Source organism: Salmo salar, unplaced genomic scaffold (assembly GCF_905237065.1).
Source record: "Salmo salar unplaced genomic scaffold, Ssal_v3.1, whole genome shotgun sequence".
NCBI lineage: Eukaryota > Metazoa > Chordata > Actinopteri > Salmoniformes > Salmonidae > Salmo > Salmo salar.
In genome coordinates this window covers 805-23081 of record NW_025547101.1, presented here as the reverse complement: position 1 = coordinate 23081, position 22277 = coordinate 805, and the positions used below count along the sequence as shown (strand labels likewise).

Sequence of the window (22277 nt, the reverse complement as noted above, 5' to 3'; positions counted from 1 at the left end):
TCGCTAATGTTGATGAGATGTAGCCGTCAGACAAGTCAGTCAAAACAAGAAAAAAAAAAATGTAATTCTCCTCACATGCTTGCACTGAACTTCTGTCCTCTGAATGAGACAAAATGCAAGGGGAGAACCAGCAAATTAATTCAGTGACAAAGCAGGTCTCCAAATGTCTCAAAACAGTAAATCAGTGTCATGTGTTTTAGAGACAAAACCAGAAATTCAGAATGTTGAAAAAAAGTAGAATTTTATTAAATTAGATTCTATTTTATCAAAATGTCAAGTTTCCAGGATGAAGAACATAAGTGCAAAACAGTTATTTTAGACAAATATTTACAAAACAGGTAGCATTCAGCCAAGTTGAAATAAGGCAGCTGTTTCATGTATCGTGGCATTTTTCAACACATCTACAAAAACATCCCCCACATATAAAACATCTAGGTGAAAAGGACAGTTCATTTCCCTATGACAGCATTTCACATTTTAAAGGCCATTTCATAATTTCCTTATGATAACATTCAATAGTTCAATGGCAATAAACACATTTTACAAAACAACTTAATACAAAAAGCTTAAATTCATATTTAAAAAACAGCTTACCAAAATTCATCAAAGCTTTCTCTTGTATTTACTCTGAGGGAATACTTTAGACAAGGCAAGGCGGAATACTGTAGGCAAGGGGAATACTGTAGGCAAGGCGGAATACTGTAGGCAAGGCAAGGGGAATACTGTAGGCAAGGCAAGGCGGAATACTGTAGGCAAGGCAAGGGGGAATACTGTAGGCAAGGCAAGGGGGAATACTGTAGGCAAGGCAAGGGGGAATACTGTAGGCAAGGCAAGGGGGAATACTGTAGGCAAGGCAAGGGGGAATACTGTAGGCAAGGCAAGGGGAATACTGTAGGCAAGGCAAGGGGGAATACTGTAGGCAAGGCAAGGGGGAATACTGTAGGCAAGGCAAGGGGGAATACTGTAGGCAAGGCAAGGGGGGAATACTGTAGGCAAGGCAAGGGGGAATAGCGCAACACAAGGCAAGGATACCAAACATAGTTGAATGGCAACCACTGATATACGCTGTTCAATAGTGCAACCCCATAGACTTGGAAGCCGTGCTGATTGTTGTCAGCTGATCTTAGTGTTGGCCATTTCAGCAGGTTGGGCATTTCAGCGGGTGTTCATGGAACAAACCTGTGCTTCGCTGAGGCTTCTCTCCAGCTCCTGAATACAAGGATAGATCAACTGACTGTGCAGCTGTGCCATTTTAAACCTGAAGGAAAGAGTTATAGAAAAGAAGAGTTGAAAGGAGCAGTATTCCCACTGATTTATCTTCACAGGTAGAAAGGGCCTGACTTTCCCCTCCCACAAAATAACTGTAGAAGCTACAGTGGCAAGAGAAAGTATGTGAACCCTTTGGAATTACCTGGGTTTCTGCATAAATTGGGCATCAAATTTGATCTGATCTTCATCTAAGTCACAACAATAGACAGTTTGCTTAACCTCTTGGGGCTAGGTGGGACGCTAGCGTGCCACCCGTGGTGCACTCCATCAACAGCAGGTGCATTTCAAGAGCGGCAAATTTGAATCCAAATAAATGTCAAAATTCAAATTTTTCAAACATACAACTATTTTACACCCTTTGAAAGATAAACATCTCCTTAATCTAACCACGTTTTAAGATTTCAAAAAGGTTTTACGGCGAAAGCATAAATTTAGAGTATGTTAGGACAGTACATTTACAAGAGTTGTGTGTAATGTTTTGTCAAGTCAAAGACAGGGTCACCAAAACCATAAAACCAGCTAAAATGATGCACTAACCTTTTACAATCTCCATCAGATGACACTCCTAGGACATTATGTTAGACAATGCATGCATTTTTAGTTCTATCAAGTTCATATTTATATCCAAAAACAGCGTTTTACTATGGCATTGATGTTGAGGAAATCGTTTCCCTCCAATAACCGGCAGTCAAGTCAGCGTAACAAATTAAATAATTAAAATTAGAAAACATTGGTAAAATATTATATTGTCATTTAAAGAATTATAGATTTACATCTCTTGAACGCAATCAACTTGCCAGATTTAAAAATAACCTTACTGGGAAATCACACTTTGCAATAATCTGAGCACTGCGCCCAGAAAAATACGCGTTGCGATACAGACTAGACGTCATGTTGGGGAGATCTAAAATCGAAAATACTATGTAAATAATCCATTACCTTTGATTCTCTTCATCAGATGTCACTTCCAGGTATCACAGGTCCATAACGAATGTAGTTTTGTTCAAAAAAGCTCATCATTTATGTCCAAAAATCTCCGTCTCGTTAGCACATGATGTAAGCCAGCCGGACTTCTCGTCATGAACGAGGGGAAAAAATATATTTCCGTTCGTTCAAACATGTCAAACGTTGTATAGCATAAATCATTAGGGCCTTTTTAACCAGAACATGAATAATATTCAAGGTGGACGAATGCATACTCTTTTATAACGTATTGGAACGAGGGTACCCAACATGAACTCGCGCGCAAGGTGTCTAATGGGCCATCATCGTTCCATGGCTCTTGTTCGGTCAGATCTCCCTCCAGAAGACTCAAAACACTTTGTAAAGGCTGGTGACATCTAGTGGAAGCAATAGGAAGTGCCAAAATATTCCTAAACCCCTGTGTTTTTCAATTGGATAGGTTTAAAGTCAATACAACACATCAGGTATCCACTTCCTGTCAGAAAATGTCTCAGGGTTTTGCCTGCCAAATGAGTTCTGTTATACTCACAGACACCATTCAAACAGTTTTGGAAACTTTAGAGTGTTTTCTATCCATATATAATAAGTATATGCATATTCTAGTTACTGGGTAGGATTAGTAAGCAGATTAAATCGGGTACATTTTTTTTATCCAGACGTGCAAATGCTGCCCCCTAGACCCAACAGGTTAAACTAATAGACACATTGTATTTTTCTTGTCTATATTGAATACATAATTTAAACATTCACAGTGTAGGTTGGAAAAGGTATGTGAACACCTAAGCTAACGACTTCTCCAAAAGCTAATTGGAGTCAGGTGGCGGCTAACCTGGAGTCCAATCAATCAGATGAGATTGGAGATAAATTTGATTAAAAAAAATAAAAATAAAAAATCACACAATTTGAGTTTGCTATTCACAAGAAGCATTGCCTGATGTGAACCATGCCTCGAACAAAAGAGATCTCAGAAGACCTAAGATTAAGAATTGTTGACTTGCATAAAGCTGGAAAGGGTTACAAAAGTATCTTTAAAAGCCTTGATGTTCAAATTGTCTATAAATGAAGAGCGGCACTGTTGCTACTCCCCCCTAGGAGTGGCCGTCCTGCAAAGATGACTGCAAGAGCACAGCGCAGAATGCTCAATGACGTTAAGAAGAATCAGCTAAAGACTTACAGAAATCTCTGGAACATGCTAATATCTCATCAGTTGATGAGTCTACAATACGTAAAACACTAAACAAGAATGGTGTTCATGGGAAGACACCACAGAAGAAGCCACTGCTGTCCAAAAAAAACCATTGCTGCACGTCTGAAATTTGCAAAAGTGCACCTGGATGTTCCACAGCAATACTGGCAAAATATTCTGTGGACAGATGTAACTACAGTTGAGTTGTTTGGAAGGAACACACAACACTATGTGTGGAGAAAAAAAAAGGCACAGCACACCAACATCAAAACCTCATCCCAACTGTAAAGTATGGTGGAGGGAGCATCATGGTTTGGGGCTGCTTTGCTGCCTCAGGGCCTGGACAGCTTGCTATTGTCGACGGAAAAATGTATTCAAGTTTATCAAGACATTTTGCAAGAGAATGTTAGGCTGTCTGCCAATTGAAGCCCAACAGAAGTTGGGTGATGCAACAGGACAATGACCCAAAACACAGAAGTAAAGCAACAACAGAATGGCTTCAACAGAAGAAAATACACCTTCTGGAGTGGCCCAGTCAGAGTCCTGACCTCAACCCAATTGAGATGCTGTGGCATGACCTCAAGAGAGCGGTTCACACCAGACATCAAGATTATTGCTGAACTGAAACAGTTTTGTAAAGAGGAACGGTCCAAAATTCCTCCTGACCATTGTGCAGGTCTGATCCGCAACTACAGAAAACGTTTGGTTGAGGTTATTGCTGCCAAAGAAGGGTCAACCAGTTAAATCCAAGGGTTCACATACTTTTCCCAACCTGCACTGTGAATGTTTACACGGTGTGTTCAATACATACATGAAAACATAATTGTTTGTGCGTGATTAGTTAAAGCAGAGTGTTTGTCTACTGTTGTGACTGAGATGAAGATCACATTTTATGAACAATTTATGCAGAAATCCAAGTATACTTTTTCTTGCCACTGTCGATGTCTTTTACTCCCAGTGTTGCCATTAGGAAAAAGTTGTGCTGGTCAAACATATTTCAACTTGCCAGACTGATGCCAATGTGCAGTTTCTCTAGAGATAAATCAGATCAAGCCCGGACTGTGCGATGTAGTAGGCGGTTGTAATTTCCAACAGGCCAATGTTCTACATAGTTCAGCGCAGAAAACGTGGTAATTAACTACAATGACCATAATCCATTTGTCCGGTTTGTGTGTTTTTACACAACTTATTTACACATTAGGTAATAAAGCTAGAATCTATAACGTTTCTAGGCGCACTGGTGCTCCTAAATTAGAACTCCAGGCCGCACAGCAGAATATTTAGGGGCATATGCGAGTACAATGGTCGCACTGTGGAGCCCTGAGCCTCGTCTGTCAGACTCACTTTGTGAGCCGGTATCAGGTAATACAGTGTTGAAAGTTTGCTATAGCAAGAGCTCAAGACTAACAGGCAGAGTTGACAGACTAGAGAGATACGATTTAAAAACAACCAGAACCAACCTCCATGCATAGCCAAAGTGATTTATAAAGCACATTTATTTATCTGGTTTTATGCATTTTTACCATCCAAACGCTGCCAATTCTCAGTCAACGGAAACACAGTTTAAACCCAATACAGTGTTAACCTGTTAGGGCTAGGGGGCAGCATTTGCACGTCTGGATATTTTTTTTTTACCCGATTTAATCTGGTTACTAATCCTACCCAGTAACTAGAATATGCATATACTTATTATATATGGATAGAAAACACTCTAAAGTTTCTAAAACTGTTTGAATGGTGTCTGTGTATAACAGAACTCATTTGGCAGGCAAAACCCTGAGACATTTTCTGACAGGAAGTGGATACCTGATGTGTTGTATTGACTTTAAACCTATCCCATTGAAAAACACAGGGGCTGAGGAATATTTTGGCACTTCCTATTGCTTCCACTAGATGTCACCAGCCTTTACAAAGTGTTTTGAGTCTTCTGGAGGGAGATCTGACCGAACAAGAGCCATGGAACGATGATGCCCATTAGACACCTTGCGCGCGAGTTCATGTTGGGTACCCTCGTTCCAATACGTTATAAAAGAGTATGCATTCGTCCACCTTGAATATTATTCATGTTCTGGTTAAAAAAGGCCCTAATGATTTATGCTATACAACGTTTGACATGTTTGAACGAACGGAAATATATTTTTTCCCCTCGTTCATGACGAGAAGTCCGGCTGGCTTAGATCATGTGCTAACAAGATGGAGATTTTTGGACATAAATGATGAGCTTTTTTGAACAAAACTACATTCGTTATGGACCTGTGATACCTGGAAGTGACATCTGATGAAGAGAATCAAAGGTAATGGATTATTTACATAGTATTTTCGATTTTAGATCTCCCCAACATGACGTCTAGTCTGTATCGCAACGCGTATTTTTCTGGGCGCAGTGCTCAGATTATTGCAAAGTGTGATTTCCCAGTAAGGTTATTTTTAAATCTGGCAAGCTGATTGCGTTCAAGATATGTAAATCTATAATTTTTTAAATGACAATATAATATTTTACCAATGTTTTCTAATTTTAATTATTTAATTTGTGACGCTGACTTGACTGCCGGTTATTGGAGGGAAACGATTTCCTCAACATCAATGCCATAGTAAAACGCTGTTTTTGGATATAAATATGAACTTGATAGAACTAAAAATGCATGCATTGTCTAACATAATGTCCTAGGAGTGTCATCTGATGGAGATTGTAAAAGGTTAGTGCATCATTTTAGCTGGTTTTAGTGACCCTGTCTTTGACTTGACAAAACATTACACACAACTCTTGTAAATGTACTGTCCTAACATACTCTAAATTTATGCTTTCGCCGTAAAACCTTTTTGAAATCTTAAAACGTGGTTAGATTAAGGAGATGTTTATCTTTCAAAGGGTGTAAAATAGTTGTATGTTTGAAAAATTTGAATTTTGACATTTATTTGGATTCAAATTTGCCGCTCTTGAAATGCACCTGCTGTTGATGGAGTGCACCACGGGTGGCACGCTAGCGTCCCACCTAGCCCATAGAGGTTAACAATTCAATCAGAACACCTACGACCTGTGAAAAGGTTCCAAAGAAAGGAGGACTCTTACCTCCTGTGCAGCTCTATGGCTTTGCTGGGGTCTGGGCAATAGTGCTGTAGAGCTGTGATGCAGTGTGCTGCCAGCATGATGTAACACTGTTCCCTCACCGAGTTGTGGCTGCTGGTGTCCCACTGTGGCAGCTCGCTGGTGTACCTCCACGCCACTAGGGCGTGCTCCAGAGTAGACTCCCACTCCTCGTTCTGCAGCAGCAGCTGACCCCACTCCTGGCAGGAAACCTGGGAGGAAAAAGACAAGGTTCGTTCAAACACATAGCAGGTGATGCAGCGTCTTACCAATCACCATGACAACCCATAATTTCTAGCTATTAAACCATCTTAGAAGCACTTAAGTCAAACACAATCAGCTTGAATAAAGTTAGTGTGTAAATCTTAAAATACATTATTTACTGCAAGGAGATTCAACTTCAGGTCAATTACCCAAGTTAAATTCACATAAGGGCAACTTAAAGAGCATAAAACAAAAATGTTGATACTCACTTTAAACACCACCAGGTGTGGATATGCCTTTCTGTAACAGTGTGCGTCTCTGTTGGACCCCAGGCGTGAGTAGGGTATAGATCTATAGACATTGGTCTTCTTCAGGTGCAAGTCCTCCTGTATCGGTTTCAGGTCCGTAGTGAGAGCTCTGGGCTCCTGCCTCTGCCCCTGTTCTACTAGGATGAAAGATCTTATGAGCTGCACAAGCTGCTGGTTGGACAGGGGTGTCTGGTTGTCTTCCATTCTCTCACTTTGGGCCTCACTCCGACTACTCCCTGTTCTGTATATGGCTGGGTCCACTGCAAAACATACACCACCGTATTGGTCACAGGCCAACTAATATAAGACTACAAACTGAATGACATGATCCATTTAATTTGCTTACTAACATGAATGCCCACGTTTTGAGTTGCTGGTCAGGTTTCTGCCTCTAGAGGTGGTTGAGAATGGAGTTATGCGTGAACTTAGAACCTCCAGGTAGGACCTTCTCAGTCGAGCTGCAAAGAAAGATTTGGCATAACTTTAAAGTGCATTTGTGACTAACGTTACAGGATCATAGTTAACCCAGTTACAATATTACTCTATTTGTACTAGATAGCAAGGCAGATGCAATGTTTTGGTAACGTTACTTGCATAAAAAAAGAAAATAAATGGTCATGTCTTGCTGAATTAAAAGCTACCAACAGCTCACCCACAATCAACAATCTTTATTACTTAGCTAAAAATGTCCAATATCAGCTCGTTTGCTAGTTATAACTAGGTAAAGTTGTTATCAAAGGCTAACAATAGGTACCATGATGTGTCACTGCAATTGCTAACTCAAAGCTGGCTAACTAGCTAGTTGACCACACCAGTTAATATTGACTTATTTCCATTATTAGCACATTGACACGATTTGTTTGTTCAGACTTAGTGTTTTAATGGATCTTACTGGCTGACTTCATTGTTATGATTTAACATATTTAGAAAATAAGGTAGCGGTTACTTAGCTAGTTAGCCACATTTGTTCCCGGCGCGCGCTTACTTTACCAAGGACAGCTGTTATGATGCTGCAGTTGGAGGGAAATTTAGCGGGCTAACCAGCTAACGTTACCTACTTTATGAAGTTGTTGAAGTCAGACGTACCTGCAATTTTCGGCTGTGGAGCTGGGATTTCCATCAGGGCACGTCTTGAGTGACACATGGTTGCCATATTAGATACTTTGGATCAAAACGACAGACCTCTTGCAAAAAGTTTGCCAGTTATGTTGTTAGCTGTCTAGCTAGCTAGGAAGCTGTCTAGTAGTGTGCAGTCAACAAACTGTAAAGGTTGTACTAATAACGCGCAGCTATCGCCTGCCAAGTACCTCAAATAAATGCCATAAAATGTAATAGTTGCTGACAAAACTTTGCAAAGCTCTTCTCCCGCGAATGTATGACAAAATACTGCCGCAAGAACATAGCGCGCGGGCGTGTCTTCATTACCCATCAACCTGATTGGTCATTGTCGAAACAGGCGCGTGCATTTTTATTGGAGAATGGGATCTTGAATTGCGCTGTGTTGAAATACAAAAAAAATTAGCCGCTTCAGTACAGTAGGCCGACACATGTACTGTTGTGAAATATGACTTACATAGCCATTTGTGAAGTGGTTGAAGTCTGACATACCTGACCTTTTTGGCTGGGGGATAGTTAGCTGGGGGATACTTGCAAACATTTGACCAGTTCTGTTGTGGGCGACCATTGATGCACTTTCTTTTAATAACATGCAGCTGCCAAGCAGCAAACAAATGACAACAAATGTATTATGGCAATAGTCATTGCTACAAATAAAAAAATCTTCTTCTGGGGGTTTATCGGAGGTTGGCATCCAACGTTATGAAGCATTACCTCCAGCTACTGTACTGGCCTCTTACGAAAAAAGATTGCAGTAAGTAAGAGTGCAGTATAAACTGGGTGGTTCGAGCCCTGAATGCTGATTGGCTGACAGCCGTGGTATATCAGACTGTATAATGACATGTATTTCTACTGCTTTACTTAAGTTGGTATCCAGTTTATAAAAGCAATAAGGCACCTCGGAGGTTTGTGTTATATGGCCAATATACCAGAGGTGTGGACTCGAGTCACATGACTGGGACTCAAGTCAGACTCGAGTCACAAATATGATGACTTGCAACTCGACTTTGACTTTAACACCAATGACTCGTGACATAACTTGGACTTGAGCCTTTTGATACCCTCCCCAAGCCCAAATATAAAAAATGATGCTATTAAAAAAGGTGTGCAGCGCATCAACTCTTCATTTAACGGATTACAGTTTGAATCTGACAGCAGCCAATCAAATTGTGCCAGCTGAGAAAAAGTTGCACGTGGCAGTGCAGAGGAACGTCGGTGGGTGAATTCAGACGGAGCCCTTGGAAAGATGATACCCCAAATTATAATTTTCGGATATAAATACGATGCTGTAGTCATCAAAAACGGATTGTAACTTGCAAAACATGCGGGAAGAAAATTACAGACAGAGGCAACAATTTCCAACTCTTTTCGACATTTGAAGCTGCACAAAGAACGGTAAGTCGTGGCTAATATAGCCGACAGCTATATATAACTTTGCTAGTGTAGCATGTAGGCTAACGTAACGTTAAATCAATGAGCCTCCACACAGTCAGTCAGTGCAGGAACGTGATCATTGCACCCAAGATTGAGCTACAACTGGCTAGGCAGTTGGTAGCCTAAATCCTGCCTGATGTTACTGCTGTTCCTAAAACCACTGACATACGTTAGCCTACTGTAACCACACAGAGAGAGTGTGTGTGTGTGTGTGTGTGTGTGTGTGTGTGTGTCTGTGTAAGGTTGGGCGATTGGGTACAAGCCTACATCGCCCGATTGCGCGATCCTCGATAGTCGATCGCTATGGGGGGCGGGTCTTTCTCATGGCTACCCATGTATTTCCATGGAAATATAAAGTTTATTTGGAAAGTAATAAATATATATATTTTTAAAGCATTCATGATTTGCGTAAATGTAATATACTAACTATTACTCTTGGTAAAAATATGAATGGTATTACATTTGGTGAAGAGCACATAATAACTTGTTTAGGACTCGAAACTCAAAGTTTAGGATTTGAGACTTGACTTGAGACTTGTCGGTCTTGGCTTGAGACTTGACTCGGACTTGCCTGACTTGACTTGGGACTTGAGTGCTAAGACTTGGGACTTACTTGTGACTTGTAAAATAATGACTTGGTCCCACCTCTGCAATATACCACGGCTAAGGGCTGTGTCTAGGCAATCCGCGTTGCATCGTGCTAAAGAACAGCCCTTAGCCGTGGTATATTGGCCATACTGCAGTTCAACTGCAGTACACTGCATTTATTCTGCAATTACTGTGTCCAAAATCGACTGCAGTAACTGCACTTTTACTGCAGTTTCAAAACTGCAGTCTTTATTTGTAAGGGGCCTGTGGGCCAGAGAGGGAGGATCTAAATCCTACCTGCCAGCCCCTTTTCTCTTAAAAAATATAACAAAATATTTGAGACTGTATATCTGCCACGCTGATCCTCAACACAGGGGCCCATCATGGGTGTGTGCTCAGTCCCCTCCTGTACTCCCCATTCACCCATGACTGCATGGCCAAGCACGACTCCAACACCATCATTAAGTTTGCCGACGACACAACAGTTGTAGGCCTGATCACCGACAACGATGAGACAGCCTATAGGAAGGTGGTCAGAGACCTGGCAGTGTGATGCCAGGATAACAACCTCTTCCTCAATGTGATCAAGACAAAGGAGATGATTGTGGACTACAGAAAAAGAAGGACCGAGCACCCCCCACCATCCCCATTCTCATCAGCGGTGCTGTAGTGGAGCAGGTTGGGAGCTTCACCAACAAACTAAAAAAATATATATATTTCACCTTTATTTAACCAGGTAGGCTAGTTGAGAACAAGTTCTCATTTACAACTGCGACCTGGCCAAGATAAAGCAAAGCAGTTCGACACATACAACAACACAGAGTTACACATGGAATAAACAAACATACAGTAGAAAAAGTATATATACAGTGTGTGCAAATGAGGTAAGATAAGGGAGGTAAGGCAATAAAAAGGCCATAGTGGCGAAGTAATTACAATATAGCAATTAAACACTGGAGTGATAGATGTGCAGAAGATGAATGTGCAAGTAGAGATACTGGGGTGCAAAGGAGCAAAATAAATAAATAAATACAGTAAGGGGATGAGGTAGTTGGATGGGCTATGTACAGGTGCAGTGATCTGTGAGCTGCTCTGACAGCTGGTGCTTAAGTGAGGGAGATATGAGTCTCCAGCTTCAGTGATTTTTGCAGTTCGTTCCAGTCATTGGCAGCAGAGAACTGGAAGGAAAGGCGGCCAAAGTAGGAATTGGCTTTGGGGGTAACCAGTGAAATATACCTGCTGGAGTGTGTGCTGCTATGGTGACCAGTGAGCTGAGATAAGGCGGGGCTTTACCTAGCAAAGACTTATAGATGACCTGGAGCCAGTGGGTTTGGCGATGAGTATGAAGCGAGGGCCAGCCAACGAGAGCGTACAGGTCGCAGTGGTGGGTAGTATATGAGGCTTTGGTGGCGGATATCATAAGGTGAATGCACCAATTTGTAAGTCGCTCTGGATAAGAGCGTCTGCTAAATGACGTAAATGTAAAACGGATGGCACTGTGATAGACTGCATCCAATTTGTTGAGTAGAGTGTTGGAGGCTATTTTGTAAATGACATCGCCGAAGTCGAGGTTCGGTAGGATAGTCAGTTTTACGAGGGTATGTTTGGCAGCATGAGTGAAGGATGCTTTGTTGCGAAATAGGAAGCTGATTCTAGATTTAATTTTGGATTGGAGATGCTTAATGTGAGTCTGGAAGGAGAGTTTACAGTCTAACCAGACACCTAGGTATTTGTAGTTGTCCACATATTCTAAGTCAGAACCGTCAAGAGTAGTGATGCTGGACGGGCGGGCAGGTGCGGGCAGCGATCGGTTGAAGAGCATGCATTTAGTGGAGGCCATGGAAGGAGAGTTGAATGGCATTGAAGCTCGTCTGGAGGGTTGTTAACACAGTGTCCAAAGAAGGGCCAGAAATATACAGAATGGTGTCGTCTGCGTAGAGGTGGATCAGAGAATCACCAGCAGCAAGAGCGACATCATTGATGTATACAAAGAAGAGAGTCTGCCCAAGAATTGAACCCTGTGGCACCCCCATAGAGACTGCCAGATGTCTGGACAATCATAGTCCAAACACACTAAGACAGTCGTGAAGAGGGCACAACAACGCCTATTCCCCCTCGGGAGACTGAAAGGATTTGGCATGGGTCCTCAGATCCTCAAAAACTTCTACAGCTGCACCATCGAGAGCATCCTGACTGGTTGCATCACCGCCTGGTATGGTAACTGCTCGGCCTTCGATCGCAAGGCACTACAGAGGGTAGTGCATACGGCCCAGTACATCACTGGGGCCAAGCTTCCTGCCATCCAGGACCTCTATACCAGGCGGTGTCAGAGGAAGGCCCCAAAAATTGCCAAGGACTCCAGCCACCCTAGTCATAGAATGTTCTCTTTGCTACCGCACGGCAAGCGGTACCGGAGTGCAAAGTCTGGGCCTAAAAGGCGAGAAGCCTTCTACCCCCAAGCCATAAGACTCTTGAACAGTTAATCAAATGGCTACCCGGACTATTTGCATTGTCCCCACCCCACCCCCCATTTTTACGCTGCTGCTCCTCTCTGTTTATTATCCATGCATAGTCAATTTACCTCTATCTACATGTACATATTACCTCAATTACCTCGACTAACCGGTGCCACCGCACATTGACTCTGTACCGGAACCGCCTGTATATGGCCTCGCTACTATTATTTTATTGTTGCTCCTTAATTATTTGTTATATTTCTTTCTTAAAACTGCATTGTTGGTTAAGGGCTTGTAAGTAAGCATTTCACTGTAAGGTCTACACCTGTTGTATTCGGCGCATGTAACAAATACAATTTGATTTGATTTTGTATCTAATGATGTTCTACTCAGTATGCTCTTTAAACTCAATTCCTGCACCCCCTTCTCCCTCATACTGCATCTCTATTTCCCTCTCATACTCCCCACACTATCAGTGCATGCTCTACTATCTCTGTTTCCTGGCAGTAATCATACCTTCCTGTGGTTGGGGATTAGAGGGAGTACAGCTCTGACCGGAAGTTACTTTTTGTAGCAGGTTAGCAGAGCATTTGAGCTAAACCTAACCCTTTTCCTAACCTTAATCTAAGTCTTCTAACCTGCCACGTTAATTATCCTAACCTGCTGCGTAAAATATCCTAACCTGCTACAAAAAAGTCTGGTCTTAGTGAGAACCCCTTCCTGTTGGACGCTTTCCTATCACATTTAATGTCTTATTCAACCTACAGTGTCCCACCCTTAGCCTTGTAAAGATGTCCTCCTCTCTTCTGTCTCTTCCTGCCGTCCTCCCCAACTTTCCTCTGTACTTGGAATAGATGCCTGCCCTTAGTGTTGCTGTTCCACTGCTCCTGCCATCTCTGCCCCACAACTGTCCTTATTACTCCCTTAAGCCTCTTCCTTGCTAATCGGCATCTCCACATCCACCTCCTCTCTCCTAAGGGCCTGTTTAGCCAGCACATCTACTTCCTCATTCCCTTCCACCACCACATGGGCTGGGACCAAATCACAACCTATCTGGATACCCATCTGTCTCACCCGGGCATGAATTTGGAGGATCTCATATAACAGGTTGGAGGCTACTGCTAAGAAAACTTCACAGATAATCTGCATCTCCCGCAAAGAATGAACCACGCAGGTGTGGTTTTCTGATCACCTGACTGATCCATCAACATGATTGGTCATCATCGAAACAGGTTTGTGCCTTGCAATTGGAGGATGTAATTTTGAATTGAACCATGATGAGAGCCTCTGATATACAGGTAGGCCTGCATTTACACAGTGGTGAAATTATGGGATGGAATACTGTGAGAATTAGCAATAAAAAAAACAACACAATTATTAGCTTGCACAATTCATATTCCCACCAGATTGGGAGTTTTTTTTTACGTCCCATATTTCAGGCAGAGCAAGCTGGGTTTCTTATATATAAAATAAAATGTAAATGTGTATATGTATATGTAGGTATAAAAACAATATTTATTGATAACCAAGTAATAGGCTGATCATTATATTTCAGAGATCATCACTGAGGACGTCGCATTCAACATAAAATACCAATAATACACACGTACATTATTGAAACTGTTAATAGCATTCCTTTTTTTTCCATTCATAGAATTATACAAATTAAGTAGTGGATGTAAATTAGATAGGTCTACCACATTAAAATAGCAATACAGTTCATGTTTCAAGGGGAAAATACACATTCATATTTTAATGGTATTAGCAATAACAGTAGCCTATATATATATATATATATATATATATATACATAATTGATCAATTACTGCAATTACTGCTCACCAGGGGGTGCAACTTTGGTTTTAGAGGTGGGGGGAGATAATATATATATATATAACATTTATTTATATATAAAAAAAAAAATCCTACCCAACCACTCCGATGGTCCTAAAGTACAACGTTGCCTCGTTTTGTATCGCATTCCAATGATAAAACTGGGGACATGTCCCCAGTAAAAGTTGCGCCCCTGCTGCTTACACAGACAGATCAGTGAATTGTTCTTTGTGAAACACATATGCTAGTTAACCTAGGCCTACTAATCTTCCTATTTTGGTGTTTTCATGATCAATACCGAGGCACACAAAAGCAGAAGTCTTTGTAGCAACAGGAATACATCATAATTGAGATCCTAATGTGATGGTACATCCAAGTGTGTGACGTTATATTCTAGTGGGGCGGTTGACCATATTTAGGTTGTTGGCTGCACTCTGAGTACCCTGCAGCGCCTTCTCTGAGGAGAGAGCTGTCTGGGGCTGTCCTTTATTGCTCTGCCCTAGATTGACCGCACTGTTTGTTCCTTTTGTACTGTAGGCTTTAGGTTTGGGGATCCTGGTTGGGCCTGGGCGTCGGAATGCTTCCAAGGGGATCTGAGAATAGATGGAGAGAAAAAAGGGATCAATATCCTTAAGATATATAACTGTAGGTTGTTTATCAAACTGACCACAAGATGGTGCCAAATAATGTTTTTTGGCATAGAGTAGCAAATATCTAGCAGTTTTTGACAAAACACATTACAAAATAATTAATTACATGCTTATTAAGACATGTACAGGCTCATGTATGCGTGCAGTATAACAAGTAGACTAATAAAACGTTACTCTTTAAGTAAAGCTTTGACCATTTTTTACAACACAACCAACCGCTGTAAAGAATGAAACTTAAGAAATCCATGATTCCCTTTCTGATACCGTCTTTGGAGTTTATAGAGCTATTCACACACAAGTAATTGTTTTGCTCCCAAAGAAGGCTTATAAGAGAGAGTGGGGAGGGAAAATGTTTGGAGACAGGTATTGGATCGTGTTTTAGCACCAACTGCCAAAACAGTCACAGGAAATGTCTCCCATGGGGTTTGCATCACTGCATTGTTTACTGCACAATCAGCTTAAACTGTCATCTAATGCTCCTAGCTCTCCGTCTCAGCTCTGCCAGAAGGTGATGTCATCGTAGGAGCTCTTCATGTTTGTCATCGCTCTGTGTTTAGTTTAAACCCCTCTCTGCTCAGTCTAAACCCCTCTCTACTCAGTCTATTTCCCCCTCTCTCTTTGCTCAGTTTAAACCCCTGTTATTGCCCAGTTTAAACCCCTCTCTCTTTCTGCCCAGTTTAAACTCCTCTATCTCTCTGCTTAGTTAAACCCCCGCTCTCTCTCTCTTTGCTCAGTTTAAACCTCTCTCTCTCTCTGCCCAGTTTAAATCCCACTCTCTCTCTACTCAGTTTAAACCCCACTCTCTCTCTGCTCAGTTTAAACCCCACTCTCTCTCTACTCAGTTTAAATCCCTCTCTCCCTCTCTCTCGTTCTCTTTCTCTCTGCTCAGTTTAGACCCCCCCTCTCTCTCTGCTCTGTTTAAACCTCTCTCTCTCTCTCTCTCTACTCAGTTTAAACCCCACTCTCTCTCTACTCAGTTTAAACCCCACTCTCTCTCTACTCAGTTTAAACCCCCTCTCTCTCTACTCAGTTTAAACCCCTCTCTGATCTCTCTCTCTGCTCAGTTAAAAACTCCCCTCTCTCTTTCTCCTCTGGCTTTAATGTAACTGCATGTGAGACTAGAGGGATGATGATGAGGGCACTTAGAGCAAAGAAAGACAAGAAGGGGAATATATGATGATGTGTGCGTCCCAAATGGCACCCTATTCCTATGGGCCCTGGTCAAAAGTAGTGTGCTATATAGGGAATAGGGTGTCATTGGGGAGGCAGATCATCATGCACATTAAGGCATTCTCCCAGACCTGTTGCACAATATAGGTTATTATACTGTAGTTTAAACGTTGCAGCTTATTTCATCACTCTTTCTTTCTCTGAGAGAGAGCTCTTGTGAGACACTCCAGTTTCATGCCGAAAGCTATTGAGTGAATCTACCCAGTCCAAGGAGTGAGTGATTAAACGCTGTTAAAGACCAACTGTAAGTGAGTGTGTATAAGTGTTTTATGGTTTCAAAAATTCATTCTAAAATGTGCAATGAACCATGTCCTTAAATCCATGCAGGACATAAATTTGAAATGTGTTTTGAAAATGAGGTTAATGGACCAGAAAATCTGTGTGGGTCATGTCAGGGGGCCATGTTGATTTTACACGGAATGACCTTTAATTATAAGCCTCCTCCCTTTGGAGGCATGCAGCAGGAGTACTAGAGTAAGCACTTCCTCTGCCACGGACAGACCAGCCTGCAGTTCAGTAGGCCGGCCTGCGTTCTGCAATACTGGCAAAGATGCACGGTTGTCTCCATGGCAACAAAACACAGGATTTGTTTGGTGCTTGGATTGTGGTGCGAGACACTATTTCACAGCACACTAATGGGCCTCAGGATCCTCTTCCATTCACAATATGAGGCCTTTGTTTGAAATGGGCCCTGCCCTGTCCGTTTATTTTCCTCTCCTTGATCATTGGGCCTATCGGTCAAGGTGTTTGGATACCATTGTGATGATAACACGCGAATCCCATCAACTCCTAAACTAGCCTGGGATTAGCCTATGCAGGGTCGCCAGAAAGCGCTTACATCCAGTTTTCAGGGATACAATATTTTCAACCTAACTTCTGTTTCCCCTGAATAACGGATGTGGGAACTCCACTCAGGCGTCTTTTTACGCCTGCTACATTAGGCTAGCCTGTGATGTACACTGAAGATTAGTCTTGCCTCTGATTGGCTACTGTACATTCTGTATTGAAAAACAGCACAGTGGATGATGGTGCTGTGTGATTGTATAGCTTACATAGGACCTTAGATTTAGCTGACATGCCAAAGGTCATGCGTCAAGTGAGATATACAAAAGGAAAGGGTGTCTTGGACTATGAAGCCATCATCCATACTACTTGCACTTTGCTCTCATTCGATATGGACTGTGATGTTATTTTGACATCAGAACATATGATCTGCCTGGCTCAAACAATGACCTCACTAGATAAGTACGATCAGATAGATAATGACATGGAGGATATTTAAGGACACAGCTGCTCTGATCCCTTGAATGAATAGCATCTTGTTTAGCCTGTAAATTATTCTTGGGCATTGAGAGATTGGGATCCTGTTTCCAAACGTCAATGCTCCCAGCCTGAATCGATTTAAAGCTTGATATAGACACCTCTTTATAGTGATACTGACTCAGAGGGTATTTGGATTGGGTGAATGCGTGAATAGATCTGACACATGTATGCTTCATTCAGGTGAGCTTTATATTACCAATGTCACTCAGAAGTCTCTTCATGATAAGCCAGTGCTTTGAGTGATGAGTGTGGATTTTCTTCATTCCTATACCGCAATCTATTTGCGTTGTTGTGTAGGTTGCACGATAATTTGCCATTATAACAACTGTATGTATTTGCAAAAGAATCATACAACACTATGATGAACGTAAAGAATATTGATTCAAATTGATGCAGAGAGTTGCAGCAAAGAAACATCCACTTGGAGAAGACCCTCAATAGTTAAAGCACCTCTTGTTCGTCCAAGCTGACTTACATGTACTTTCCATGCTATCATTAAAGAGGAACTTCAAATTCACTCATGCTAGTCTTTACTCTTGGTAACTGGGTTTTTGTGTTTGGGATAGAAGGAGAAACTATGACATCACCAGCCTATGAATTTAACTCAGCCAAGAAAACACATGTCAGAATTCCCTGGCCTTTTTTTTCGTTTTCTAATAAATTATGGATGTTCACACAAGAGTTCTTCTGAGAGTCCTGCTAGTAAAAAACATAAATTAAGTGGCTCTAAAATGTGCTATTCATTGTATGTGTGTGTCTTGATGGTTGAAGGACAATGGACTGCTATCAGAGGTTGTATTGATTGAATACTATTTCAAATGGTCAAGGTAGCACTTGAGCAGTGAAAATTAGATCACAATGAAAAAATTAAATATAAAAACTAGAAGTTAGAAAACATGCATAAATAAAAAACATTTAAATATATATTTTAACCTTGAAATATATTCCTCATTTTCATCATTCAGCATGCAGGGTTTACCACTTCTGAATGAGTAAATGAAATATGCAAGCATGGATGACAAACTAAAACATAACTTTTGCACACTTTAATATTTAGAAAATAAATCAGCTTAAACAAAATGCAAGTTGTGTAATATGAAGTTTAAACACAATTGAAATGGTCCATCAGTAAATAGTCTTAGTACATGGTATATTTACCAAATAGCATATACAGTAAAGTTACCCCGGTGTTCAGTAAAAGTTTCTTACTACAAGTGCCTTCAAAGGGTTACTGTTTTGTTTTGTCTTTGAATGACAATTCATGCATGCAAACATCTTTCCAAACAGAACCAACCAAACAAACAAATCCCAAACACAAACAGAGAAGTGGTTAGGTCGGCCTCTCTTCATACAGATCAAGTAAAATGGAGGTGGATGGATCAAGATCGGATGACTAGGGACTGAGGAGGTTGGGTTAGGATAGGTGGTGGTAATGAGCGGCGGATAAACTAGGGCTTACTAATGGGGTGAGGTATCTTGGGATGGGGAATCAGTCAATCATAGGCATTACTTACTGTAATTTGTGAAGGCCTTTTGATTGGGGTGGATGTTGGCTTTATAGTGATGCTACTTGTGATTTTGCTGTTGCCTTTGACAGGGGTACCATTGGATAATACAGGAGATCTCTGCTCCTGCCCAGGTGAGTAGCATGGGCTCACAGGCTGGGGTGTAGTGTTTAAGCTCTGAATGAAGGGGCTCCCTAAGTGAATGTGGATTTTGTTGTCCTCCGTGGTGATGACGTTGGGGCCGGAGCTGTTGGACCTCTGAACCTGCCAGCTGCTCTGCCTCTCTGGTGTCACCCTGAAGACTGCATGACCTCCCATGACCTCTACTGGCTCCGTGGACAGGGACCGGTCAGGAGTGCCTGTTGTGACTGACACGATCTGGATGGGTGACATAGCCCTGTCTGGAGTGACTGACCCAGAGGAGTCTGGGGTCATCGCTCTAGAGTAGGTGGCCATGGTGAAGGGAGATATGGCTCGATCAGGAGTGCAGGGGGAACCATCTGACGAGGGGGACCTTTGACCTTTGTTTCTGGTAGTCGGGGAGATGGATGCGTTCTGAATTATGGTGATTCTTTGTTTGGGTGGACCTCCACTTGTGGGGATGACTGCAGTGCTGGTGTATGACTGGGTGTTTTCTGCGGTGGGGCTGGTGATTTCTAGCATGGTCATGTTATGCCCGTGGTCTGGGGTTACCTTGATGTGCAGTGGTTGCCCGGGGCTGTGTGTCAGAAACACGTCTCCTTGCTGCACATGGTTCCCATTCTGTCTGGGAACCTGCACTTTCCCATTGACTGGGTTGTGGCTTTCTTTGGTTTTGAGAAAGGGGACTCTCCTGATGTTGTTGTTGAGGTTGTTGACATTGTTGAAGAGGGAGGGGTTACATTGGGCGAGGGGCAGCTCATTGTTGTAGTTTGGATCGTCCTCAGAGTCACTCTCTTCGTACAGTTTTCCATTCACCACGGCCCGCTCCAGTGGGGTGATGCTCTTGTAATTGGGTCGAAGGTGATCTGCTGGATCTGTCTGTACCTCCTTGGTGCACACCTGTAAGTCTGAGAAACGTCTGCCGTTCATGCCTGGGCGGAGACTTTTGCTGAAGCGACGGTATCGCTCCAGCTCACGATTGAGGGTCTCCATCTCTCTGGCCAGTTCTTTATTTTTCACCTCTTGCAGAGTCAGTTTTCTTTGCAAGGCGGAGTGGTCGTTTTTCATGCGACAGATGTTTTCCTCTGTGCCCATATATTCATGGATCTTCTCTTTTAGGGCCACCACCTCTCGGGTCAGATGACTGGACTTGGCCTCTTCCTCTTTCAGGCGCTTGTAGAGGATGTGCTCCTGGTTGGACTCTTGCTTCTCTGCCAGTTGGTACTTTAAGAGCTTGTTCTTGGACATTTCCAACTCCTCCATCAAGGCCTTTGCTCGCTCTTGTTCCCTGGAGTATCTCTTCTCCATTGACTCAAACTCATCCTCAGTCTTCAACAAGTCGTCTTCGACAACCTTCATATCTTTAAGTTTTCGCCTCAGGCGCTCAACTTCCTGTGTAAGGTCTTTGACTTGGTAGTCCTCTTGTTGGGAGCGGTTGGCGATGGGCGCCTTGATGTTTTCCTCTTTGGCTTTGTTCCTCAGGAATTCCCTCTCTGCAGCTTCCAGTGACTGCAACCTCTTCTTCATCATGGTAACTTTGGACTGCATGTCGTTGCTCTTTTCCTCCTCGGCTTCGAGCTTGGCCTTGAGTTCATTCCTGTCCTTGGTGGCGCCACACATTTTCTCCTCAAGCTCAGCATTCGACCTTAGGGCTTTCTTGCTCTCCTCGATAAGCTTCTCTGTTACTGTTGTGACTTTGTCCTGCTCAGCTTGCAGTTTGCCAGTGCTGTTATGGACCTTGTCCTCCATCGCTTTCAGTTTCTCAGCCATGGTCTTCCTTTCATCCCCCAGCATGACCGTCAGCGTCTTCAGCTTGGTGAGGTCTTCCTTTAGTGTAAGCTCTGTCTTCTCCAGCTGACCCTCTACGGCCTCCAATTCTTTGACCCTCGCTTTCAGGATGTCCATCTCTCTGGACAGAACCTTTGACACTGTCCTCTCTTTGTCCAGATTGCACTTTAGCACGTTGCACTCCTGTTTGCTCTTGCCGAACGCATCCTCTAGTTTCTCCAGCTCCATGATCCTGTGGTTCAGCTTGTCCACATCAGCCTTCAGGCTACGGCTTTGGCTGGCTTCCTTCTCCAGCTTCTTGTTGAGGTCCCTGCACTGGTCCTCCATTCTGACCAGCTCCTCGTCCTTCCCCTCCATCTCCAGAACCCTTTTCCGTAACTCCTCCACCTCATCCATGAGGCTGGAGTTGCCACATTCCCCGGCGGCTTATCTTGTCCCTCAGCTCCTGGAGCTCGTCCTCAGCCCTCCGGAGGTCTTGTTGGTCTCCTCCAGTTCATCCAGCTGCCGGCTGAGTGTGGACAGTTTCTGCTTGAGCTGCCGGTTCTGGGCATCCTCGCTGGTCAGTTTGGCTGTCATGGTCTCCTGTTCCTGGTGAAAGTGACTGGCTTGGTCACCTAGCTCTGTCTCCAAGCGAAAAACTTTCTCCTCCCCCCTCTTGCACCTTTGCATTAGCAGAGCTCAGCTCTTCCTGGGTGTGGGAGGCGCTGGCAGTCAGTTCCTGGCTCTTAGCAGTCTGTTGGGTCAATTGCTCTGTGAGGCGCTGCTGCTCGTCCACGACCATCAACGCAAACGACTTCAGCTTGGTCAGCTCCTCCTTTAGGCTGGTGACCTTCTTGTTGTTCTCCTCCTCTTTCCTTTCCTGATAGGCCTTTTCCTGGTCGAAGAGCAACTTCAGTCTGAAAGAAAAACACAAGAAGAAGAGAAAAAAGTTTGAATAAAAAGAATGTTGAACTTTTCACTGATACACACATTGGACAACTGACACATGGGTGGAGAAGGTGATGGATGACATAGGGAGCAACATAACACAACATCAATAATATAACATAAACAATATACAGTATATCAGCTTGGTAGAAAATTGTCATTCGTTGTTTGCTTGTGAAGTGTCAAATGTGTCTAATTCTTATTCCCAAAGTGCCATCGGGCCTATTATTAGTAAGAATGCAGACACACCATAAACACTCATGCGGTATCA

General features: G+C 42.7%; 1 protein-coding gene, 1 long non-coding RNA gene and 1 pseudogene across 3 annotated transcripts; 1 reads left to right on the top strand and 2 right to left on the bottom strand.

The window, feature by feature from the left end:
• Positions 1–224: 224 nt before the first annotated feature.
• On the bottom strand, positions 225–8435 carry LOC106574774 (uncharacterized). Of its 2 annotated transcripts, none has more exons than XM_045711119.1 (5): positions 8102–8435; positions 7378–7473; positions 6977–7275; positions 6489–6715; positions 225–1258 (listed from the first exon to the last, which is right to left on the bottom strand). In XM_045711119.1, exons 1-5 carry the CDS (start codon positions 8166–8168, stop codon positions 1156–1158), a joined length of 792 nt encoding a protein of 263 aa, XP_045567075.1. In that variant the 5' UTR covers positions 8169–8435; the 3' UTR covers positions 225–1155. The 2 variants fall into 2 exon arrangements, with proteins under 2 accessions (XP_045567075.1, XP_045567074.1); XM_045711118.1 differs by having other exon boundaries at positions 7366–7473; positions 8102–8432.
• Positions 8436–9316: 881 nt separating this feature from the next.
• LOC106574773 (uncharacterized) lies at positions 9317–15227 on the top strand. Its single transcript, XR_006762804.1, has 3 exons — positions 9317–9526; positions 13588–13841; positions 14980–15227. It is a non-coding gene; the product is annotated as an uncharacterized lncRNA (long non-coding RNA).
• On the bottom strand, positions 14525–21971 carry LOC123731715 (filamin A-interacting protein 1-like; annotated as a pseudogene).
• Between the last annotated feature and the right edge of the window lie 306 nt (positions 21972–22277).